Genomic DNA, 26,581 nt, shown 5'->3' with positions numbered 1-26,581 from the left:
ACTGTCGCTAGCCGGAAGGTAGAGCTACGAACAGAAGGTGTTCGTCTGCTATAACGAAGCGTAGAAACGCTAGTGCTCTGGATCAATCGGCACGTGTGGATAAGCATCCTTGATGCCTAATGATGCTAGGAAATCTCCTTGGGACATTGAGGCGATGACATGGCGGAGGGATTCCATCCGGAACCGCCTGGTGTCCACGAGCTTGCTGAGCAGTTTTAGATCCAGAACGGGACGGAACGGCCCGTTCTTATAGGCACCGCAAATAATTTGGGGTAAAAACCGTGACCTTGTTCCTGAAGAGGAACGGGGGTCATCACTCTTTCTGCCTATAGAGTGCACCCTGTTTGCAGAAGAGCAGCGGCTCGGCCGGGAGGTGGAGAAGTTCTGAAGAATCGAGTTGGAGGACGAGAAGTGAGCTCTATCCTGTACCCGTGAGACAGAATGTCTCACACCCAACGGTCATTGACCTATGGCAGCTAAATATCGCCAAGGCGGGTGAGCCTGCTACCGACCGAGGATGCGGAGAGAGGAGGCCGCAAGTCATGAGGAAGCCGCCTTGGAAGCGGGTTTTCAGACTGTCTCTTTTTTGGGCGTGACTGAGCCCGCCAAGAATCTGAGCTCCTCTGATCCTTTTGAGTCCACATTGGACGAGGAAAAATGGGACCTACCCGAGCCTCGAAAAGACCGAAACCACGACTGCCTCCTGCTCTGTTGGGGTTTGTTGTGTCCGGGCTGAGGAAAGGATGAATCCTTACCCCTGGACTGTTTAATGGTTACATCCAAACGCTCACCAAACAGTCGGTCAGCAGAAAAAGGCAACTGGTTAAGCAACCTTTTTTGGAAGCAGAATCCGCCTTCCATTCACTTAACGAGCAGACCAGGCTCTGCTTAAAAACACGGAGCAGCGTAGGCTACTGCCGTACGGTTCGCAGAGTCTAGGGCAACCTGAATCGCGTAAGAAACAAATGCAGACATTTGAGAGGTTAAGGATGCCACCTGCGGCACAGATGTACGTGTAACCGTGTCAATCTGTGTAAGACAAGCTGAAATAGCTTGGAGTGCCCCAAGGGTGAGAATGCTGGGGCCAACAGTGCGCCGACAGTCTCATAGATGGATTTAGACCAGAGATCCATCTGTCTGTCAGTGGCATCTTTAAGTGCAGCTCCATCTCCCACTGCAACTATGGATCTAGCTACAAGCCTGGAGATTGGAGGATGCCGCTTGGGACACTGGGTCCAGTCCTTGACCACGTCAGGGGGCAGGGATAACGTGTATCCTAAGCCGTTTGGAGAAGCGCATATCTGGATAAGTGTGGTGTTCCTGGACTGCCTCTCTGAAGGCAGAGTGGTCCAGAAAAATACGTGAAGCTGACTCCTCCACTGGAGGAGCTGGGTGAGAAATAACCAACATTCTATTGATGGACGCTATAAGATTATTCACTATGGCGTCACCATTAGGTGTATCCAGATTGAGAGCGGTCTCAGGATCAGAATCCTGAGCCGCTACTTCCGCCTCATTACACAGAGAGTCCTTCTGCTAGGACCCTGATGAAACCGAGGGCCGCTCATAGTGAGCCCGCTTAGGCTGTCTGGGACTGACGTCTGTGCAGAGCCGTGACTCTGGGATGCGTGTGACATTCCCGGAGCTGTTAGTTGTTCACACTGAGGGGGGCCATGGATCAATGATTCAACAGTGCCCATGTTGTGAGAGACATGTCCGGACTGCTAGGCTTCTAGTATCATAGCCATAGTCTCAGAAAATCTGTCAGTAAATACTGCAGACACCGTCCTCATCCTCTGGCCATTAGCAGAGACTCCGGCTGAGTTAGACATAATGGGGGTCTATGTAACCTGCCGGCCGTATAGCCGTACAAGCTGTACCGGCTGCATAGAAAAACATGTGGTTCTGCACCTTTGTTTTACACAGAGAATATGCTGATAACTCCTCCGCACAATCCAGGAGGGTATATACAACGTGCGACCAAACAGTGCAATGTATATAGTACAAGCATATCTATAAGTGCACTTCTGCACTAGTGGGGTTAGCACCACAGGTGCTGCTTAACGCCTGTTGCAGCGATTGTGTGACTATCAGAATGCCAGGGTCTTCCACACTTGTCTCTGTATCGTACAGAAACTGACACTAATGGCTGCCGGCGTCCTTGTAGAGAAGGAAGCCGTGGGCGTGCCTGAGAAAGTGCGGGAATCCGGTTTCACAGTGCACACAGTGAGAGGGGTGGAGTATGCAAAACATACTCCAGCTCTCAGCGCTGCTGTGCTATGCAGCGTCACGCCCCTACCCTGACTGTCAGGCCTGTGGGCGGTAACGAAGGGAGACTAGGCCCAGAAGCCGGGGACTCGAGTTAATAAGCGCGGCCGGCATATCAGTGCTGGCCGGCGCGGAAGTCCCCGGCGCACCACAAATCCCAGCGGCGCCTTAAATAAAAGTGGCAGCGGCGGTTAGCGCAGTAGTCACCCAATACACTAACACACCCAGCAACGCTGTGGTGTGCGATGGCACTAGTGCGGACAGCGCCGCTGTCCCTGGCGCACTAACACACCCAGCAGTGCTGCCGTGTGTCTGCGCGGTCCCCACAGGGACACAGAGTACCTCCATGTAGCAGGGCCATGTCCCTGAAGATACTCCGCTCCATGTCCAGCAGATACCAGGGGCTGTGGATGGAGCACGGTCTCAGTGCCTGGAGACCGATAGAATCCCACTTCACCCAGAGCCCTGTAAAAAGGGATGGGGAAGGAAGCAGCATGTGGGCTCCAGCCTCCGTACCCGCAATGGGTACCTCAACCTTAACAAACACCTCCGACATGAAGTGGGGTGAGAAGGGAGCATGCTGGGAGCCCTGTATGGGCCCTCTTTTCTTCCATCCGACATAGTCAGCAGCTGCTGCTGACTAAACAGTGGAGCTATGCGTGGATGTGTTGCCTCCTTCGCACAAAGCACAAAACTGGTGAGCCAGTGATCCCACTGGGGGTGTATAGCCAGAAGGGGAGGGGCCTTACACTTTTAAGTGTAATACTTTGTGTGGCCTCCGGAGGCAATAGCTATACACCCAATTGTCTGGGTCTCCCAATTAGGAGCGAAAAAGAAAAGACATTGAGGCATGTCACTAGGATAGTCACACGACAATAGGAAAAACATATTCTCTGGAGGCTACAGTAGAAGTGAACCTGTCATCTCGGAAAAAGCTGTTTACATGCAGATATAGGGTTAATAGTGTTAAAATGCTGTCTGGACAGCTTACTGGGCAGCTACTGGGAAACAATGAACCTGATTCCTCCCACGGGCTGCCTGGATGATATAGGTAAAGATTACATTCATTGCACACAGCACCACTCATATCATGAGCGGCAGCTGTAAGCACACTCTTGCATTTTGATTGACAGTGCAGTGTTGGCTGTCAATCAAGGTGCCGGGGTGTGCGTACAGCCTACAGTCACCATACTGTGAGCAATGACTGTAGCCTCTCCATGCACACCCACTGACAAAGCCAGCGGCTACCAGGAGGGAAGAAGCTAATTTTCTCCAGGTAGCCACACTTCAGTAAAACAAACGGATATATTAGAATTCTATTTACCTGCATATTATCCATGGACTTGCCGGTAAATAGCATTTTCTGAGGTGACAGGTTCCCTTTAAAGGTCAACCATGTGGCCAAATTAATATTATTGAAGCTGACTGGAGATAAAGTGGCACACTGCTTTCCTAGTGCTGCAGCCACTTTGTTGGGGGATCAAAGCAGTCAGAACCTTGCTGAGCAGACACGGATGGCCTACCCTAATACATGACATTACTGCCTATCATCCTGCATGACCTGAGAATTAGAACATAGCTTTATCACACATCAAATGTTACCTCGGCTTTTTTTCTTGGTTTCTTTTCTTTAACAATTTTCGGCTTTTTGGCTTTTTTCTTCTTTTCTTTTTCTCCCTCATCGTCATCACTTCCAGCACTCGATGAACTGACTGAGGGATTACTGTCAAATCTGCAATAAGCAGATGGAAAGCATGATGGAAAGAAAGGTGAATAGGAGCGTGCCATGCAAAAACAAACGCAAGACATTGCAGATCTATGTTACTTACTCTTCTGCAACTTCATCCTCCTCTTCTCCGGGATTAAAGGACTCATCTAAAAAGAAAAGAAAAACATATGAAGCAAATATAAAGCAGAGGCCTAAAAAGCATGTACTACCTTCATTTATGGCTAACTTTCTACCACTGTTACGGGGCAGAATGAAAGGTGATGCAGGGGTCTTACATAGGATACGGATACACACACACACACACACACACTATATATATACTGTATATATGTTTTCATCTCACCAGTCTCATCTCCTGAATCATCACTGTCTGCGTTCTCCCGAATCTTCCCTTCTTCTTTCATCCTCTCCAAGTAAGCGTCATGCTGCTGGTCATCATCGGAGTCAGCATAATCATCATATGGCTGCTTAACACCCTAAGAGGCAAGATGAAACACGAGGTAGCACAAAGAGTCAAAGAGAACAAATGTAATCAATTACAGCAGTGCATTGTCATAGGGAACCGTCCAAAGGAGCAACATGTCTGAGCAAGACATGCAAATCACTGACCCAAACATCCTTCGGTTGTGCTGCCCTATTCCACCAACACCACATGCACAAACACACACATTATGCCATTGTCGTGGGGTGCCATCAGCACAACAATAGGAGTGAACAGGGGCTTACTCTACTTGAAGGAACGCTAAACCTGGAACTGAATGATGCAAATAGGAGATATACTTGTCAGCAGATTTCCAACAGGTTCCTAGAAAAGGGGAAATTTTCCTTTGTTATTTTTTTCTGCCTCTTTCACCCTATTTTGTCTTGTAATAAAACTGAGAATGATGAGCTCAGACACATCCCCTCTCATCCTCACCATCCGGTGTCTGGTTGTGAGACCACTGTCTTTAGCCTCTCTGCTGTGCCCATCGGCCGGAGGACAAGAGACTGGAAATTGCTGGCCTTATTGGCTAATAGGATGTGGCCAGTTATCACCGGAAGATGGAACTGATCAGGAGATTAAGGCTGTATTTAAGTAACCAATGAACTTGTCTGTTCCATCAGTGAAAACGGACATGTGTTAAATCAGAGTTGAATCTGTTTTATGTCCGTTTTTGACAGACCTGTTGCCATAGGGTCAAGGCGAGACTCATCTGAGAGGACAAACTTGTGCATGCGGTGATTTCCTCTGCTCAGACTGTGACTTGGCCTATTGACTAGAATGGGTCAGCGTTTAGCATTAGTACTGTCCCATTTCCCCTCAGGACAGCCCTCCACATGAAAACTCAGAATCCGCATTGTCTATGGGTACGGGATTGCTACAAGACTGATATTGGGGATCATGTAGAAAATGCTGCAGACCTGCAACCAGTCAGGGCTACTATATGTCATGCTTCATTGAATTAATCATATTTAGGATTAATGCTCCATTTCAGTTAGTGAGTCAGATATACATTCACACTCGCAATCTTAACCACTTAAACCGCTTATAACAAATGTTACTTTATGACACAATAAGTCTCTAGTGCTATAAAGATAATGTATCTAACCGTTCACTGGGTCGTTCTCAACTAAACACCAAAACAGACCTGGTGCAAGGTGAATAAAAACAAACTAAAATCTCAGAACACAAGGCGTGGGCTCAAGGGACCCCTTTCTCAAGGATAAGAGGCTGAGGCCACATGGGGTTCTGTGCAAGTCCTCGCGTGACACTCAGCTCGCAGCGGGACTGTGGTCCGATTGTGTGATCAGTCCACAGCTGCAGAGGGAGGGATTTATCTCCCCATCTCCTCCACCGCCAGCTGATGCGATCAGACCACAGCTGCAGAGAGGAGGGAGGGATTTATCCCCCCATCTCCTCCACTGCCAGCTGATGCGATCAGACCACAGCTGCAGAGAGGAGGGAGGGATTTATCCCCCCATCTCCTCCACTGCCAGCTGATGCGATCAGACCACAGCTGCAGAGAGGAGGGAGGGATTTATCTCCCCATCTCCTCCACTGTTGGCTGATGCGATCAGACCCCAGCTGCAGAGGGGAGGGAGGGATTTGTCTCCCCATCTCCTCCACTGCCGGCTGATGCGATCAGTCCCCAGCTGCAGAGAGGAGGGAGGGATTTATCTCCCCATCTCCTCCACTGTTGGCTGATGCGATCAGACCCCAGCTGCAGAGGGGAGGGAGGGATTTGTCTCCCCATCTCCTCCACTGCCGGCTGATGCGATCAGTCCACAGCTGCAGAGGGGAGGGAGGGATTTATCTCCCTATCTCCTCCACTGCCTGTTGATGTGATCAGACCACAGCTGAAGGAGGGGGGTGGGGGGGCGCGTGCGGCACTGAAGGGGGGAGGGGGTTTGGGGGGAGAATCGCACTGCTCTCATGTTACACCTGGAAATGCACTGTTTATAGCTGGCTGTGTGTGGGCAGAGAGCTGAACTGCCTAATCATTGACTTCCATTATAATCGTTACTCAAGTCAAGCCTGTTAGTTTGAGTCCCCATTTACCTACATGGGGTTTGGGGTCCGGGAACAAGTTCAGGTTAAGTCTGGGTCCCAAAACAAACTTAACTAAAGGCTAGATGAATCCAGAGAACCCCAAACATCCATGGGTCCACTCATCTGTGCTTAGCATGTATATTCTCACAGGGTGCAGTGATACGTTGTTTTCTCAGCCATGTCACAGCACAGGGTCAATTTGTTCATCCTCTGATGTTGTAACAATGTATTATAGCTGTCACGGTAATGTAAATGTTGATGGTTTGATCCCATTAATGTATTCGTGGGGTGACCTATGCATCTATTTCCTTGGTGTTCATTTCTATATATTAATAATAGATAGCCCTTTATGTCTATCTCTGACGCTTGAGAAATGTATTGTGTTCTGAGATTCTAATAAATACGTTTTTAATTGCTTTGTGCCAAATCTGTTTTGGAGTTTAGTTGGGAACGACCCAGTAAATGAGTAGGTACATTATTAGTGTCGAGTGAGCGTGCTTGCTACTGTTCGGTGTTCCATCAAGCATCAGTGTGCTTGGGTACTCAGCCGAGTATTGCGGGTAGTTGGATGTGTCATCTGTGAAACGATCACAAATTCACTGCGTGATGTGAGCAGGCGGCCCAGGGAGAGCCATTCGCAGTCTCTGGGGTTGAAACAATATTATCGAATATAGTGTATTAAAAGGGAAAAACCCACCCTCTCTCCAGCCGGAAATACTGTACTCTGTTTGTGGTGAACTGCCCAATCACAGACTCCCATTCTACTCATTACTTGTGTTGAGCACTTTCAGAGCATCTGACCTGCTTGGCTCGAGTACCCGAGCATCTTAGTGCTCTCTCATCTCTATACTTTGCTTTGTTCCTGGGTAAGCTCAGCACTGGATGCAGGACAGGGGATTGTGTGTTAACTATTAGTGGGCTTGTGCTCACCTGGCACCACTACTGATTAAAATGTACTTTGTTGGTGGGACACCCCCTTTAAGGATAGATTTCTTACTGCTCTGTAGAAAGGAGCAATGAAATTCAACAAGGAGAGTACCCAATAATCTCTGCGGATAATATAATGCCTTGTACGGGTAACACAGGTATGCTAGATCTATGGATTTCTACATTTTACACTATACAGTGAAACTTTGGTTTACAAGTAACTTGGTGTGTGAGTATTTCGCTATACGAGCAAAGCTTGCTGTAAATTTGTAACTCATTTTACAAGCAAGCTTTGCTGTACGAGCAAATACTCACCGCGCACACTTCCAGTTCCGTACAACCACCACGCTCTAACCCGTCCATACAAACACACACAAACAAACACGTAAGCACACACACATATGTTCACCTTACCTTCCGTTCCGTTCCTCCGCCAGCCTCCTGGTTCCTGTAGTTCGCAGGTACAGTATGTGTATTGGGTAACCATCACCACAATGTAGGATCTTCCGCTGTCAGCCGCTTCTCAAAGACAGCACACTGACCAATCAGAGGCAAGCGGCTCCTACGTATGACGTGGACGCCGACAGCCGAAGATCCGGCATCGTCGCGATGGTTACCGGATACACATACTGTACAAGAACCAGGAGGCCACTGAGGGAATGGAGGGTAAGGTGAGCATAATATATATGTGTGTGTGTGTGTGTGTGTGGGTGTGTGTGTGTGTAATGGCACAATAGGGGACATTGCACAAGTTATGGAACGAATTGTCTAAGCTTCCATTATTTCCTAAGGGAAATCTTGCTTTGCTAGACGAGTAACTTGGTGTACAAGCACAGTCCCAAAACGGATTATTCTCGTTAACCAGGGTTCCACTGTACTTAGTGTATCAAGTACTGTCACGTCAAGATCTCTGCATGCCACCATTGCTCGGTTACATCGAGGGACTGATTAACTGTCCCAGGACATGACTAGTACTGAATTACCTTCTGTGTTTATTTCAACAGGCGATCAGCACTGCAGGAAAACCATGCAACCATATCTGGATTTGGAGCAAAAGCAGAGCACATGGACATAGGTTTTGGACAAGACTCTGGGCTACAATTAGATACATAAGAAGGGAATTTTGTTACTTACCGTAAATTCCTTTTCTTCTAGCTCTTATTGGGAGACCCAGACGATTGGGGTATAGCTACTGCCCTCCGGAGGCCACACAAAGCACTACACTAAAAAGTGCAAGGCCCCTCCCCTTCTGGCTATACCCCCCCGTGGTATCACGGGTACTCCAGTTTTAGTGCCAAAGCAAGAAGGAGGAAGCCAATAACTGGTTTAAACAAATTAACTCCGAGAAACATCGGAGAACCGAAAAAACCGTTCAACATGAACAACATGTGTACCCGCAAACAACAAAAAAATCCCGAAGGACAACAGGGCGGGTGCTGGGTCTCCCAATAAGAGCTAGAAGAAAAGGAATTTACGGTAAGTAACAAAATTCCCTTCTTCTTCAGCGCTCTATTGGGAGACCCAGACGATTGGGACGTCCAAAAGCTGTCCCTGGGTGGGTAAAGAAATACCTCATGTTAGAGCTGCAAAAAAACAGCCCTCCCCTACGGGGATGTCACTGCCGCCTGCAGGACTCTTCTACCTAAGCTGGCATCCGCCGAAGCATAGGTATGCACCTGATAATGCTTGGTGAAAGTGTGCAGACTGGACCAGGTTGCTGCCTGGCACACCTGTTGAGCCGAAGCCTGGTGTCGTAATGCCCAGGACGCACCCACGGCTCTGGTTGAGTGGGCTTTTAGCCCTGAAGGAACCGGAAGCCCCGCAGAGCGGTAGGCCTCTAGAATTGGTTCTTTGATCCATCGAGCCAGGGTGGCTTTAGAAGCCTGCAATCCCTTGCGCGGACCAGCGACAAGGACAAAAAGAGCATCGGAACGGCGCATGGGCGCCGTTCGGGAAATGTAGATTCTGAGTGCTCTCACCAGATCTAGCAAACGTAAGTCCTTTTCATACCGGTGAACCGGATGAGGGTAAAAGGAAGGCAAGGATATATCCTGATTAAGATGAAACGAGGATACGACCTTAGGGAGAAACTCCGGAATGGGGCGCAGCACTACCTTGTCCTGGTGGAACACCAGGAAAGGAGCCTTGGATGACAAAGCTGCCAGCTCAGACACTCGCCGAAGCGATGTGATCGCGACAAGAAACGCCACTTTCTGTGACAGGCGAGAAAAGGAAACGTCCTTTAGAGGCTCGAAGGGCGGCTTTTGCAGAGCAACAAGTACTCTGTTCAGATCCCATGGATCTAACGGCCGCTTGTACGGGGGCACAATATGACAGACCCCCTGTAGGAACGTGCGCACCTTAGGAAGACGTGCTAGACGCTTCTGAAAAAACACCGACAGTGCCGAGACTTGCCCTTTAAGGGAGCTGAGCGACAAGCCCTTTTCCAACCCCGATTGCAGGAAGGAAAGAAAGGTGGGCAATGCAAATGGCCAAGGGGATACTCTCTGTGCAGAGCACCAAGATAAGAAAATCTTCCACGTCCTGTGGTAGATCTTAGCAGACGTTGACTTCCTAGCTTGTCTCATTGTGGCTACGACTCCTTGAGATAATCCTGCAGACGCTAGGATCCAGGACTCAATGGCCACACAGTCAGGTTCAGGGCCGCAGAATTCTGATGGAAAAACGGCCCTTGGGACAGTAAGTCTGGTCGGTCTGGCAGTGACCACGGTCGACCGACCGTGAGATGCCACAGATCCGGATACCACGATCTCCTCGGCCAGTCTGGGGCGACGAGTATGACGCGGCTGCAATCGGATCTGATCTTGCGTAACACTCTGGGCAAGAGTGCCAGAGGTGGAAAGACGTATGGGAGCCGGAACTGCGACCAATCTTGAACCAATGCGTCTGCCGCCAGAGCTCTTTGATCGCGCGACCTCGCCATGAATGCCGGGACCTTGTTGTTGTGCCGGGACGCCATTAGGTCGACGTCCGGCACTCCCCATCGGCGACAGATTTCCTGAAACACGTCCGGGTGAAGGGACCATTCCCCTGCGTCCATGCCCTGGCGACTGAGGAAGTCTGCTTCCCAGTTTTCTACGCCGGGGATGTGAACTGCGGATATGGTGGAGGCCGTGGCTTCCACCCACATCAGAATCCGCCGGACTTCCTGGAAGGCTTGCCGACTGCGTGTCCCCCCTTGGTGGTTGATGTATGCCACCGCTGTGGAGTTGTCCGACTGAATTCGGATCTGCCTTCCTTCCAGCCACCGCTGGAAGGCTAGTAGGGCAAGATACACTGCTCTGATTTCCAGAACATTGATCTGAAGGGTGGACTCCTGCGGAGTCCACGTCCCCTGAGCCCTGTGGTGGAGAAACACTGCTCCCCACCCTGACAGACTCGCATCTGTCGTGACCACTGCCCAGGATGGGGGCAGGAAGGATCTTCCCTGAGACAATGAGGTGGGAAGGAGCCACCATTGTAGAGAGTCCTTGGCCGTCTGGGAAAGAGAGACTTTCCTGTCCAGGGACGTTGACTTCCCGTCCCATTGGCGGAGAATGTCCCATTGAAGTGGACGCAGATGAAACTGCGCAAAGGGAACTGCTTCCATGGCTGCCACCATCTTCCCGAGGAAGTGCATGAGGCGCCGTAAGGGGTGCGACTGGCCCTGAAGGAGGGATTGCACCCCTGTCTGTAGTGACCGCTGCTTGTTCAGCGGAAGCTTCACTCTCGCTGCTCGAGTATGGAACTCCAAGCCAAGATACGTTAGTGACTGTGTCGGAGACAGATTCGACTTTGGAAAGTTGATGATCCATCCGAACGTCTGTAGAGTCTCCAGTGTAGCACGTAGACTGAGTTGGCATGCCTCTTGAGAGGGTGCCTTGACAAGTAGATCGTCTAGGTAAGGGATCACCGAGTGTCCCTGAGAGTGCAAGACCGCTACCACTGCCGCCATGACCTTGGTGAAAACCCGTGGGGCTGTCGCCAGACCGAATGGCAGAGCTACGAACTGAAGATGTTCGTTTCCTATCACAAAACGTAGAAAACGTTGATGTTCTGTAGCAATTGGCACGTGGAGATAAGCATCTTTGATGTCTATTGAGGCAAGGAAGTCTCCTTGAGACATTGAGGCCACGACAGAGCGGAGGGTTTCCATCCGGAACCGCCTGGCGTGCACATGTTTGTTGAGCAGCTTTAGATCCAGAACAGGACGGAACGAGCCGTCCTTCTTTGGAACCACAAAGAGATTGGAGTAAAACCCTCTCCCTTGTTCCTGAGGCGGTACAGGAACCACTACTCCTTCCGCTCTTAGGGAGTCCACCGCCTGCAGCAGGGCATCTGCTCGGTCTGGATGTGGGGAGGTTCTGAAGAACCGAGCTGGAGGACGAGAACTGAACTCGATTCTGTACCCGCGAGACAAAATGTCTGTCACCCACCGGTCTTTGACCTGTGACATCCAAATAACGGAAAAGCGGGAGAGCCTGCCCCCGACCGGAGATGCGGAGGGGGGGAGCTGGAAGTCATGAGGTAGCCGCTTTGGAAGCGGTTCCTCCATTTGCTTTCTTGGGGCGCGCGTGAGCCCGCCAGGAATCTGAGCTTCTTTGCGTCCTCTGAGTCCCTTTGGACGAGGAGAATTGTGTCTTGCCCGAACCTCGAAAGGACTGAAACCTCTGCTGCCATTTTTTCTGCTGAGGTTTGCTTGATCTGGGCTGGGGCAAAGAAGAGTCTTTACCCTTGGACTGTTTAATGATGGCAGCCAATGGCTCGCCAAACAGTCTATCTCTAGATAAAGGCAGGCTGGTTAAACATTTTTTGGAACCAGCATCTGCTTTCCAGTCCTTTAACCACAAGGCTCTGCGCAAAACTACCGAATTGGCGGACGCCATTGAGGTGCGGCTGGTAGATTCTAGGACCGCATTGATAGCGTAAGACGCAAACGCGGACATCTGCGAGGTAAGGGACGCCACTTGCGGCACCGCTGGATGTAAGATGGCATCCACTTTTGCTAACCCTGCTGAAATAGCTTGGAGTGCCCATACGGCTGCGAATGCTGGAGCAAACGACGCGCCGATAGCTTCATAGACAGATTTTAACCAGAGGTCCATCTGTCTGTCATTGGCATCCTTAAGTGAAGCGCCATCCTCCACTGCAACTATGGATCTAGCTGCAAGTTTGGAAATCGGGGGGTCAACTTTTGGACACTGGGTCCAGCGCTTGACCACATCAGGGGGGAAAGGAAAACGTGTATCCTTAGAACGTTTAGAGAAACGCCTTTCTGGATGAGCGTCGTGTTTCTGGATTGACTCTCTGAAGTCAGAGTGATCCGAGAAAGCACTTAATTTACGCTTGGGATAGAGAAAACGAAACTTCTCCTGCTCTGCAGCTGCCTCCTCTGCAGAAGGGGCTGGGGGAGAAATATCCAACAGTCTATTGATGGCTGAGATAAGCTCGTTTACCATGGCGTCCCCATCCGGGGTATCCAGATTGAGAGGGGTTCCAGGATAAGACTCCTGATCACTCTCATCAGACGCATCACAGAGCGACTGATTGCGCTGAGACCCTGAGCAGTGTGATGACGTTGAGGGTCTTTCCCAGCGAGCCCGCTTAGGGTGGCTGGGGCTATCATCTGAGTCATAATACTCAGCCTGTGAAGCCGGGGACCCCCTTGCAGTCTGGATTAAATCCAACTGAGGGGGATTAGAGGACAGAGACCTCGCCGTGTCCATAGACTGAGCCCCAGGCATGGATTGCAAAGTTTCAAGGATTTTTGCCATAGTCACAGACATATTATCAGCAAAAACTGCAAAGTCTGTCCCTGACACCGGGGCAGGACTTACAGGCGTCTCAGCCTGGGTCACTATCTCTCCTGACTCCGGCTGGCGAAGCAGCACCGGATCTGAGCATTGCACACAATGGGGGTCCTTGGAGCCTGCTGGTAGAGCAGCCCCACATGCAGCACACGCAGTGTACACAGCCCTAGCCTTGGCAGCCTTGCGTTTTGTGGATGACATGTTGCTGCCTCCTCAGAGCGATCTGGGTATACAGCCAGGAAGCGACCTCACAGTGCAAGCAATAAGGAAATATATATATGTCCAGTGACACAGTACACTAATACACACTGAGGCACTAGAGGGGCCAGCTGAAAAGCCGCTTACCGCCCGCTTAAGAGCGGGTGTGTGATCTCCAAAGCCCCCTAGTCCAGGTCTCCCAGAGCCTTGCGTCCTTCCTCCAGCCAGACATGCATGTAATGGCTGCCGGCGTCCTGAGAGAGGAGGGGGGGCGGGCCCTGGGCGTTCCTGACTAAGAGCGGGAAGCCTGCTTCCCTCTGTGCCTAGTGAGAGGGCTGGAGCATGTAAATCAGGCTCCAGCCCTCGTCGCTGCCGTGAAACAGCGTCTCTCCCCTACCCTGATTGACAGGGTGGGGGCGGGAACGAATCGGAGCTGCCGGCGTCCTAGGCCGCAAAAGCCGGGGACTAGATTTATAAACGCCACCGCCGTAAAAGCGCGGTCGGCGTGTCCCCGGCGAACTAAAAGTCACAGCAGCGCCGCCGGTCCAGCGGGGGTCGGCGCTGCGTTCCCACAACACAGAAAAAAGTCCCCCAGTTAAACTGTAGGAACACTAGCTCTAGCGTTACGGTCCCCGGCGCACTACAACACCCAGCCAGCCCGGAGTGTGTCTGTGCCTGCCGGGGACACAGAGTACCTGTATGATGCAGGGCCTTCCCTGATGGTACTCCTGCTCCGTATCCATCAGGTGCTATGGGTCTGTGGATGGAGCCCGGCGTCAGAGCTTTGAGGCCGGCAGGATCCCACTTCCACAGAGCCCTACAAGGGGATGTGGAAGGAAAACAGCATGTGGGGCTCCAGCCCCTGTACCAGCAATAGGTACCTCAACCTTACAACACCATCCACGGGTGAGAAGGGAGCATGCTGGGGGCCCTATATGGGCCCTCTTTTCTTCCATCCGAAATAGTCAGCAGCTACTGCTGACTAAAATCTGTGGAGCTATGCATGGAATGTCTGACCTCCTTCGCACAAAGCTTGAAAACTGGAGTACCCGTGATACCACGGGGGGGTATAGCCAGAAGGGGAGGGGCCTTGCACTTTTTAGTGTAGTGCTTTGTGTGGCCTCCGGAGGGCAGTAGCTATACCCCAATCGTCTGGGTCTCCCAATAGAGCGCTGAAGAAAGACTGTTTTGAGTCCCTTATTTAAGGGTTCTTCTCATGTTAGACATTTAGGGCACATAAGTTCGAGCACCTTACATCTATCTGGTAGATATGGAAGAATATTTATACAAATTGGGGACCATGACTCAGCAATATGCTTGTCTGCCGTAATATGGGCATTTCAGGCAGCTACTTCAGATTCACGCTCCATGCTTACAAGTCCTTGTAAATACACACATTGCAAATGCACACGGCAAACCAATAACCTGGGCCTGGGGCAGAGGGTGCTGACCTGTGACTTCTAATATGTGAAAAGGGAAAAGAGGTGATTACCAAGAAGAATGAAATGAAAACATCATGAGAAGGCAAAGTGGCAGTAAAGGAGCATACCTCTTTCAAGCCTCTGTTTTTGAGGTTCAATTTCTTTGAATTGACAAAATCAAAGAGTTTTCCATATTCCTCCCTATATAAAAAAAGTAAAAAAAAAATCAGTTACAATGGTTCACATTTATACCTACAAAAAGGATACACAAATAAATTACACTAAATTAACACATATTATGTGAGGGATGGCAATCACAGAAGCGTCAAATTCCCACGCTGCCGCTACACCACAGATGACTGGTACAATATGGCCTCCTGGTGCTGATCTGGGGCACTGCAGATACTCTAAGGCTATGTGCCCACGGGAGCTTGCTCCCGCAGATTTTGCCGCAAAAAAGCTGCGGATTTATCTGGATTTTCCAGATAAATCTGCAGGTTTCAGCATGTACAGACACTCCCCATGTTACCCTATGGGACATGGGGAGTGCTGTGCCCACGTTGCGGAATGTGCGGCTGCGGAATATCCTGTGGATGTCCCGCAGCCGCATGTAATTGCATGTCAATTATTTCTGCGGATTTAGCTGCGGAAATCCCGGCGCTCCACTATGGAGATAGAGGCTTACCTGCCTTGATAGCAGACCCCCGTCACTTTTTTCCGGTGCAGAGGACGTCACGGCAGTGGAGCTAGGAGCAGGAGGTGGGCGGGGCCTGCACAAGCTCCGGTCATGTGACAGCCAGAGCTAGTTCAGGCCCGCCCACCTCCTGCACAGTGCTGACGCTGACGACCGGACAGTGAAGTGCTGCGTGATGGAGGAGAGTGTGAACGCCCCGATCACTCCAGCACTTGTTCTGCATTGACGATGCAGTGCCGAAGCCATGGTACTGTATCCTCAATGCAGAATACCGCAGCAAATCCGCAGGACATTCCGCTGTACATCCGCAGCATTGAAACAGACAAAGTTGTGCTGCTGTTTTCTGGGAGATCCTGCGGAATGTCCTGCGGATATAACCGCAAGACACTTTCCCCGTGGGCACATAGCCTTAGGCCGCTTACAAACTGCGTTCCTCTCTCCGTTCAGTGGTCCTATCGGGGCTTCTATCTGAACCCCTGCCAAAACTGGTTTCGGACATATGCGCCGACGGTGCCAGTGACTGAAATGGTGCAGACTGAGTCAGTGTATTCTGTCATGCACCATTTTCGGGAGTATACGCTTACTGGAGAATGACAGCAAAACATAGTAGACCGTCTCCAATAGGCGTATATTCCCGAAAATGGTGCACGACAGAACACACCGACTCCGTCTGCACCATTACTGTGCATACGTCCGAAACCAGTTTTGCAGGGGGTTCACGCGGAAGCCCCGATCGATCCGTTGAACGCAGTGCTGCCTAACAGATCAGCGGCCTTAAACCTCTGCTGATCTGTAAACCATTACCGATCGGCAGTCGCTTAATATCCTGTTTACACCAGCAGGCCGCAATGTACGATGCGCACAGAGCAATCTGTAATAGAGTTCAGTGCACATAGGCTGCCATGCTTCTCGGCAGTGAGAGTCTTGACACAGGACAATGCACTGCCCAAAAAAAAAAATAGGTTTTTGCGCTGCATAAAATATAATCTCACCAGATGAACAAGCGTGTCGCTCATTCATCGGCAGCCTGTTTACAATGAAACATTATTGTGAGACAAGCGTTTGAGAATGCTAGTTCACAGTTATCTTTCAGTAGAAATGTATCTTCAGGGTTGTCCAGCATTTTAACATTGATGGTCTATTTTTCAGCTATTAGTTTACTCATTAATATAGAGCCATCAGTTTGTGCAGCGCTTTACAGACATTATTATTACTGTCCCCATTGGAGCTCACAATCTTGATTCGGTAGCAGTGTCATTGGAGCGTGGGAGACCCCCCCCACAAACACACCCCTTGCAGATGTTGTCCATGGTGGGATTTGAACCCAGGACCTCAGCACTGCAAGACTGAAGTGCTAACCACTGAGCCATTGTGCTGTCCAGCTAGGTCTTAAGTAGCAGATCGTGGGGGTGCGGAGCTGCACAGTACAGCACTGTCAACTACAGTTAGGTCCTGAAATATTTGGACAGTGACACAAGTTTTGTTATTTTAGCTGTTTACAAAAACATGTTCAGAAATACAATTATATATATAATATGGGCTGAAAGTGCACACACCCAGCTGCAATATGAGAGTTTTCACATCCATATCGGAGAAAGGGTTTAGGAATCATAGCTCTGTAATGCATAGCCTCCTCTTTTTCAAGGGACCAAAAGTAATTGGACAAGGGACCCTAAGGGCTGCAATTAACTCTGAAGGCGTCTCCCTCGTTAACCTGTAAATCAATGAAGTAGTTAAAAGGTCTGGGGTTGATTACAGGTGTGTGGTTTTGCATTTGGAAGCTGTTGCTGTGACCAGACAACATGCGGTCTAAGGGACTCTCAATTGAGGTGAAGCAGAACATCCTGAGGCTGAAAAAAAAGAAAAAATCCATCAGAGAGATAGCAGACATGCTTGGAGTAGCAAAATCAACAGTCAGGTACATTCTGAGAAAAAAGGAATTGACTGGTGAGCTTGGGAACTCAAAAAGGCCTGGGCGTCCACGGATGACAACAGTGGTGGATGATCACCGCATACTTTCTTTGGTGAAGAAGAACCCGTTCACAACATCAACTGAAGTCCAGAACACTCTCAGTGAAGTAGGTGTATCTGTCTCTAAGTCAACAGTAAAGAGAAGACTCCATGAAAGTAAATACAAAGGGTTCACATCTAGATGCAAACCATTCATCAATTCCAAAAATAGACAGGCCAGAGCTAAATTTGCTGAAAAACACCTCATGAAGCCAGCTCAGTTCTGGAAAAGTATTCTATGGACAGATGAGACAAAGATCAACCTGTACCAGATTGATGGGAAGAAAAAAGTTTGGAGAAGAAAGGGAACGGCACATGATCCAAGGCACACCACATCCTCTGTAAAACATGGTGGAGGCAACGTGATGGCATGGGCATGCATGGCTTTCAATGGCACTGGGTCACTTGTGTTTATTGATGACATAACAGCAGACAAGAGTAGCCGGATGAATTCTGAAGTGTACCAAGATATACTTTCAGCCCAGATTCAGCCAAATGCCGCAAAGTTGATCGGACGGCGCTTCATAGTACAGATGGACAATGACCCCAAGCATACAGCCAAAGCTACCCAGGAGTTCATGAGTGCAAAAAAGTGGAACATTCTGCAATGGCCAAGTCAATCACCAGATCTTAACCCAATTGAGCATGCATTTCACTTGCTCAAATCCAGACTTAAGACAGAAAGACCCACAAACAAGCAAGACCTGAAGGCTGCGGCTGTAAAGGCCTGGCAAAGCATTAAGAAGAAGGAAACCCAGCATTTGGTGATGTCCATGGGTTCCAGACTTAAGGCAGTGATTGCCTCCAAAGGATTCACAACAAAATATTGAAAATAAAAATATTTTGTTTGGGTTTGGTTTATTTGTCCAATTACTTTTGACCTCCTAAAATGTGGAGTGTTTGTAAAGAAATGTGTACAATTCCTACAATTTCTATCAGATATTTTTGTTCAAACCTTCAAATTAAACGTTACAATCTGCACTTGAATTCTGTTGTAGAGGTTTCATTTCAAATCCAATGTGGTGGCATGCAGAGTCCAACTCGCGAAAATTGTGTCACTGTCCAAATATTTCTGGACCTAACTGTATATATTGGCCATGGCTGCGTAGTGCACATCTGCTCCTGTTCCTGCTTTAGATGTAATGGAAATAACACCAGCTCAGTAATAATGCCATAGCATGGGGAACTACTACATCTGTAGCACAAACAACTGATATATCACAGGATAAATAATATATTGCTAGATACAACCAACCTTTCGATGTTGCTGAAAGTATATTGTGATCCTTGCTTCGTCTCTATTTCAAAGTCAAACGATCGAGTTGTCGTAGTGCCACGAGCAAAGTTCACTGAATTAACCTCATCAAAGCGAACGTGGACTGGGGGCTTGTGCACGTAAATAAATCCCCGCTCCAGGGGATACAGCAGTCCTGAGCTGGCTTTGTACGAGCATGTGATGCATTGGGCTCCAGAGTGCCTGGCAAAAGAGCAAGAGATGTTAGCCCTGACATGGGGGACTGGGAAGTAGAAGAGCACTTGTCCTGCAAGAAAATAACAAAACACTGATGAGGTCTGCCCAGAGCCAACAGCTGGTCACTGGTGCCATAGGCGAAGAGCGACGGTCCAACATGTCTAGCTACTCACTTGTGCCAAATGTTTAAAAAAATTATCAATTCTCGTTTTGCTTTATCCATAGGGGCTTTAGGATGGAGAAAGATGAAGACTTTAAAAGAAGAATATATTAATCTTCTGTATGCAAAATTGGTAGCACACGATCAGCACACAGATCCATACAAGTCGACGTGGTAGGTCACATGAATGTTTTACACACAGACAAATTGTCTGCATGTAAAATAGGGGGGGAAAAAAAAAGACAAATTGCAGTGTGCACAACTATATATTTTTTGGATCAGACTCACCCATTATAAGTCAATGGGAGTGTGACAAAACAGATCAGGTAGGAAACCAATGTTAAAGCATTCATGTAAAAATTAATGAACAAAATGGACATATGGATTGCACGCGGACAGAAAAAACACTCTGGACTGCATACAGATGAGGAATCTTCTGTTTTTTTCGGGACATAAAATAGAAGATTTTGTATATTCTCATCTGAATTGCATTACATCACAAACAAATGCAGTCCATCCATTCAACCTGCAGGAGCCCGAATTCTAGCTTACATCTTGCAGGAATTACAATTTCACATTTACAGATTCCTACAGATAAATTAAAGGGTGATTCTCATCGTCTTAAATGGATACAGTTGGTAAGTGCGTGTAAAAACAAGCAGTATTGCAATTTGCAACTGTTCTTAAGATATTGACTTTTCTTTACAGCTTGTTGCCGAGACCGACCACTGCTGCCATTTAGCTTGTAAACAATGATGCAGTGAAGCTGGCCAGAATTAGGAGGCAAAGAAGGGAATTTTGTTTACTTACCGTAAATTCCTTTTCTTCTAGCTCCAATTGGGAGACCCAGACAATTGGGTGTATAGCTACTGCCTCCGGAGGCCACACAAAGTACTACACTTAAAAGTGTAAGGCCCCTCCCCTTCTGGCTATACACCCCCTCGGGGGATCACGGGCTCCTCAGTTTTAGTGCAAAAGCAAGAAGGAGGAAAGCCAATAACTGTTTTAAATACAAATTCAACCCGAGAAACAACCTCGGAGAACTGAACTGTTCAACATGAACAACATGTGCACCCGAAAAAAACAAACTTCCTAAGAAAACAGGGCGGGTGCTGGGTCTCCCAATTGGAGCTAGAAGAAAAGGAATTTACGGTAAGTAAACAAAATTCCCTTCTTCTTTGTCGCTCCTAATTGGGAGACCCAGACAATTGGGACGTCCAAAAGCAGTCCCTGGGTGGGTAAAAGAATACCTCGTGATAGGGCCGTCAAACAGCCCTTTCCTACAGGTGAGCCACCGCCGCCTGAAGGACTTGTCTACCTAGGCCGGCATCCGCCGAAGCGTAGGTATGCACCTGATAATGTTTGGTGAAAGTGTGCAGACTCGACCAGGTAGCCGCCTGGCACACCTGCTGAGCCGTAGCCTGGTGCCGTAATGCCCAGGACGCACCCACGGCTCTGGTAGAATGGGCCTTCAGTCCTGATGGAATCGGAAGCCCAGCAGAACGGTAGGTGTGAAGAATTGGTTCCTTGATCCAACGCGCAAGGGTGGATTTGGAAGCTTGCGACCCTTTACGCTGACCAGCGACAAGGACAAAGAGTGCATCCGAGCGGCGCAGAGGCGCCGTGCGGGAAATGTAGATCCTGAGTGCTCTCACCAGATCCGATAAATGCAAACCTTTTTCAAATTGGTGAACTGGATGCGGACACAAAGACGGTAAAGTGATATCTTGATTGAGATGAAAGGAAGATACCACCTTGGGAAGAAATTCTGGAATTGGACGCAGAACTACCTTGTCCTGGTGAAACACCAGGAATGGAGATCTGCATGATAACGCCGCCAGCTCGGACACTCTCCGAAGAGACGTGACCGCCACTAGAAAGGCCACTTTCTGTGAAAGACGAGAAAGGGAAACCTCCTTCATAGGCTCGAAAGGCGGCTTTTGGAGAGCAATTAGAACCTTGTTCAGGTCCCAGGGCTCCAATGGCCGCTTGTAAGGGGGGACGATATGACAAACCCCTTGCAGGAACGTGCGTACCTGAGGAAGTCGCGCCAGGCGTTTCTGAAAAAATACAGATAGCGCGGAGACTTGACCCTTAAGGGAGCCAAGCGACAAACCTTTTTCCAACCCAGACTGCAGGAAGGAAAGAAAAGTAGGCAATGCAAAAGGCCAGGGAGAAACTCCCTGAGCAGAGCACCAAGATAGGAATATCCTCCACGTCCTGTGGTAGATCTTGGCGGAGGATGGCTTCCTAGCCTGTCTCATGGTGGCAACCACTTCATGAGATAAACCTGAGGCCGCTAGGATCCAGGACTCAATGGCCACACAGTCAGGTTCAGGGCCGCAGAATTCAGATGGAAAAACGGCCCTTGAGACAGCAAGTCTGGACGGTCTGGTAGTGCCCACGGATGGCCTACCGTGAGGTGCCACAGATCCGGGTACCACGACCTCCTTGGCCAGTCTGGAGCGACGAGAATGGCGCGGCGGCAGTCGGACCTGATTTTGCGGAGCACTCTGGGCAACAATGCCAGAGGTGGGAACACATACGGTAGCCGGAACTGCGACCAATCTTGAACTAAGGCGTCTGCCGCCAGAGCTCGGTGATCGTGAGACCGTGCCATGAAAACCGGGACCTTGTTGTTGTGCCGTGACGCCATCAGGTCGACGTCCGGCATCCCCCAGCGGCGACAGATCTCCTGAAACACGTCCGGGTGAAGAGACCATTCCCCTGCGTCCATGCCCTGGCGACTGAGAAAGTCTGCTTCCCAGTTTTCTACGCCTGGGATGTGAACTGCGGATATGGTGGATGCCGTGTCTTCCACCCACGTCAGAATCCGCCGGACTTCCTGGAAGGCTTGCCGACTGCGTGTTCCCCCTTGGTGGTTGATGTATGCCACCGCTGTGGAGTTGTCCGACTGAATTCGGATCTGCTTGCCTTCCAGCCACTGTTGGAAGGCTTGTAGGGCAAGATAGACTGCTCTGATCTCCAGAACATTGATCTGAAGGGTGGACTCTTTCCGAGTCCACGTACCTTGAGCCCTGTGGTGGAGAAACACTGCTCCCCACCCTGAAAGACTCGCATCTGTCGTGACCACCGCCCAGGATGGGGGTAGGAACGACTTTCCTTTTGACAATGAGGTGGGAAGAAGCCACCACCGGAGAGATTCCTTGGCTGCCTGAGAGAGGGAGACCTCCCTGTCGAGGGACGTCGACTTCCCGTCCCATTGGCGGAGAATGTCCCATTGTAGTGGACGCAGATGAAACTGCGCAAAAGGAACTGCTTCCATTGCTGCTACCATCTTCCCTAGGAAGTGCATGAGGCGCCTCAAGGGGTGCGACTGGCCCTGAAGGAGAGATTGCACCCCTATCTGTAGCGAGCACTGTTTGTCCAGTGGAAGTTTCACTATCGCTGAGAGAGTATGAAACTCCATGCCAAGATATGTTAGTGATTGGGTCGGGGTTAGATTTGACTTTAAAAAGTTGATAATCCACCCGAAACTCTGGAGAGTCTTCAGTGCCACGTTCAGGCTGTGTTGGCATGCCTCTTGAGAGGGTGCCTTGATAAGTAGATCGTCCAAATACGGGATCACGGAGTGACCTTGCGAGTGCAGGACTGCTACTACTGCTGCCATGACCTTGGTGAAGACCCGAGGGGCTGTCGCCAGCCCGAAAGGTAGAGCTACGAACTGCAGGTGTTCGCTTCCTATAACGAAGCGTAGAAAACGCTGATGCTCTGGCGCAATTGGCACGTGGAGATAAGCATCCTTGATGTCTATTGATGCTAGGAAATCTCCTTGAGACATTGAGGCGATAACGGAGCGGAGAGATTCCATCCGGAACCTCCTGGTTTTTACGTGTTTGTTGAGCAGCTTTAGATCCAGGACGGGACGGAACGACCCGTCTTTCTTTGGCACCACAAACAAATTGGAGTAAAAACCGTGACCTTGTTCCTGAAGAGGAACAGAAGTCACCACTCCTTCCGCCTTTAGAGCGGACACCGCTTGTAGCAGAGCATCGGCTCGGTCGGGCGGTGGGGAAGTTCTGAAGAAGCGAGTTGGAGGACGAGAGCTGAACTCTATCCTGTACCCGTGAGACAGAATGTCTCTCACCCAACGGTCTTTGACCTGTGACAGCCAAATGTCGCCAAAGCGGGAGAGCCTGCCACCGACCAAGGATGCGGAGAGAGGAGGCTGAGAGTCATGAGGAAGCCGTCTTGGTAACGGTTCTTCCGGCTGGCTTTTTTGGGCGTGATTGAGTCCGCCAAGAATCTGAGCCCCTCTGATCCTTTTGAGTCCTTTTGGACGAGTAGAATTGGGACCTGCCTGAGCCTCGAAAGGACCGAAAACCAGACTGTCCCCTCCTCTGTTGGGGTTTGTTTTGTCTGGGCTGAGGTAAGGATGAATCCTTACCCTTGGAGTGTTTAATGATTTCATCCAAACGCTCACCAAACAATCGGTCACGAGAAAAAGGCAAACTGGTTAAACACTTCTTGGAAGAAGAATCTGCCTTCCATTCTCTCAACCACAGGGCTCTGCGTAAAACCACAGAGTTGGCTGACGCCACCGCCGTACGGCTCGTAGAGTCTAGGACAGCATTAATCGCGTAAGACGCGAATGCAGACATTTGAGAGGTCAAGGGTGCCACCTGCGGAGCAGATGTACGTGTGACCGTGTCGACCTGTGTAAGCCCGGCTGAAATAGCTTGGAGTGCCCATACGGCTGCGAATGCTGGCGCCAACGACGCTCCAATCGCTTCATAGATGGATTTTAACCAGAGCTCCATCTGTCTATCAGTGGCATCTTTAAGTGCCGCCCCATCTTCCACTGCAACTAGAGATCTGGCTGCAAGCCTGGAGATTGGAGGGTCCACCTTGGGACACTGTGTCCAGCCCTTGACCACGTCAGGGGGAAAAGGATAGCGTGTATCTTTAAGCCGTTTGGAAAAACGCTTATCTGGATAAGCGTGGTGTTTCTGGATTGCGTCTCTAAAGTCAGAGTGGTCCAGAAAAGTGCTTAATTTACGCTTGGGATACCTGAAATGGAATTTCTCCTGCTGTGAAGCTGCCTCCTCCGCAAGAGGAGCTGGTGGAGAAATATCTAACATCTTATTGATGGACGCTATAAGATCATTCACTATGGCGTCACCATCCGGGGTATCTAGATTGAGAGCGGCCCCAGCATCAGACTCCTGATCAGTTACATCCGCCTCATCACACAGAGAGTCGTCCCGCTGGGACCCTGACCAGTGTGATGAAGTTGAGGGTCGCTCATAGCGAGCCCGCTTAGGTTGTCTGGGACTGTCGTCCGAGTCAGAGCCGTCACCCTGGGGTGCATGTGACACCCCCGGAGCTAGGAAGTGGTCCAGCTGAGGGGGACAAGGTGGCAATGAATCAACAGTGCCCATGGTCTGAGTTACTGGTCTAGACTGCAATGTTTCAAGAATTTTAGACATAGTCATAGACAATCTGTCAGCAAAAGCTGCAAACTCCGTCCCTGTCACCTGGACAGCATTCACAGGTGGTTCTCCCTGGGTCACCTCTAGCAGCGGCCCCGGCTGAGCAATTGCCACAGGGGCCGAGCACTGCACACAATGGGGGTCAGTGGAACCTGCCGGTAGAGTAGCCCCACATGCGGTACAAGCAGCATATAAAGTCCGTGCCTTGGCACTTTTGCTTTTTGCGGACGACATGCTGTTGTCTCCTTGAGAAATCTAAGGAGGGTATATAGCAGAAAATCACCAGCGACTGTACAGTGCAAAGTATTGCCAGCACAAAATACAAAGTACACTATGGCACAAGTGTGGGAGAGCCCTTGAGGGCTGCTTACCGCCCGCTGAAAAGCGGGTGTGAGGTCGTAGAATCCCTTGTCTGAGTCTCCCCGTCTCCCCTCTGCAGCTCAGCGTGCAGGCAGGAATGGCTGCCGGCGTCCTGTGAAGAGGGGCGGACCGTGGGCGTCACAAACAAAAGTGCGGGAAACTGCGTCCCACTGTGCCTAGTGTGAGGGCTGGAGTATGTAAAACAGACTCCAGCTCTTAGCGCTGCTGGTCTGTACAGCGTCCCGCCCTCCTCCTGACTGGCAGGTCTGGGGGCGGGAACGATACGAACTAGGCCGCAAAAGCCGGGGACTGTAGTAATCTAGCGCGGCCGTCATATATGCACGGCCAGCGCGGAAGTCCCCGGCGCACCACAAATCCCAGCCGCGACGCAGTAAAAACTGACCCCCGCGGCCGGATCGGCCGATCGTACTAAGTCACCTCACTCAGCAGAGCTGTAGTGAGTAACGGCACAAGCGCAGCAGCGCTGTTTACCCCGGCGCACTAACACACCCAGCAATGCTGCAGTGTGCGTGCGATAAGCACGGGGACACGGAGTACCTTGATGGAGCAGGGTCCTGTCCCTGAGGAAACTCCGCTCCGTATCCAGCAGATCCTCCAGGGGCTGTGGATGGAGCACGGCCTCAGTGCCCGGAGACCGGTAAAGTCCCACTTCACCCAGAGCCCTAATGGGGATGGGGAAGGAATCAGCATGTGGGCTCCAGCCTCCGTACCCGCAATGGGTACCTCAACCTTAACAAACACCGCCGACAGAAAGTGGGGTGAGAAGGGAGCATGCTGGGGGCCCTAGTATGGGCCCTCTTTTCTTCCATCCGACATAGTCAGCAGCTGCTGCTGACTAAACAGTGGAGCTATGCGTGGATGTCTGGCCTCCTTCGCACAAAGCATAAAACTGAGGAGCCCGTGATCCCACGGGGGGGTGTATAGCCAGAAGGGGAGGGGCCTTACACTTTTAAGTGTAGTACTTTGTGTGGCCTCCGGAGGCAGTAGCTATACACCCAATTGTCTGGGTCTCCCAATTAGGAGCGACAAAGAAAGATCGCTTCAACAATCTTGACCGGCTTCAAAACAGTGCTTACAAACTCAATGGAAAAGCACTTAAAAGGAACCTGTCACCAGATTTTTCCCTATTAAACTAAAAGAATCCCCTTCTGCAGCTCCTGGGCTGCATTCTATGAAGGTTTACTGTGGCCCTGACTCCTCTTCCAGACCCTAAAAAGAACTTTATAAAACATGACCATTACGTATGCTAATTACCTTGGATGGCCAGATGGGCGGGCTCATTTTCTGCTCCTTTATCCCCCCCTCCTGCCGCTGATCGCCGTCTTGATTGATGGGATGACGCCTCAGTCATTATCCTCGTCGCATTTTCAAATCTCGCGCCTGTGCAGTTATGTCGGCTTGCGCAGGCCATATCGCGGACAGAGCAGAAAACATGGCTGCCTCGCTCGCGCAGGTGAGCTAAATGTGCAGCCGCGAGATTATGGGCAGGTATAAGGATGGCGCTGGTGAGGTCATGCACAGCGACAGCC

General features: G+C 50.2%; 1 protein-coding gene across 1 annotated transcript in view; it reads right to left on the bottom strand.

Annotated features, from left to right (window-relative positions):
* SSRP1 (structure specific recognition protein 1) overlaps window positions 1-26,581 on the bottom strand; it is a 65,980-nt gene that overhangs the window by 5,446 nt on the left and 33,953 nt on the right. The window contains exons 8-12 of the mRNA XM_075349351.1: window positions 18,843-19,064; window positions 15,012-15,084; window positions 4,341-4,473; window positions 4,098-4,143; window positions 3,871-4,000 (exon numbers count right to left, since the gene is read on the bottom strand). Coding sequence (XP_075205466.1) covers window positions 3,871-4,000; window positions 4,098-4,143; window positions 4,341-4,473; window positions 15,012-15,084; window positions 18,843-19,064 — 604 coding nt within the window. The remainder of the gene's footprint in view (window positions 1-3,870; window positions 4,001-4,097; window positions 4,144-4,340; window positions 4,474-15,011; window positions 15,085-18,842; window positions 19,065-26,581) is intronic.

This window comes from Anomaloglossus baeobatrachus, chromosome 5, assembly GCF_048569485.1.
Source record: "Anomaloglossus baeobatrachus isolate aAnoBae1 chromosome 5, aAnoBae1.hap1, whole genome shotgun sequence".
Classification (NCBI taxonomy): domain Eukaryota; kingdom Metazoa; phylum Chordata; class Amphibia; order Anura; family Aromobatidae; genus Anomaloglossus; species Anomaloglossus baeobatrachus.
Note: the sequence above shows the minus strand (reverse complement) of the source record. Positions and strands in the feature narration are given on the sequence as shown.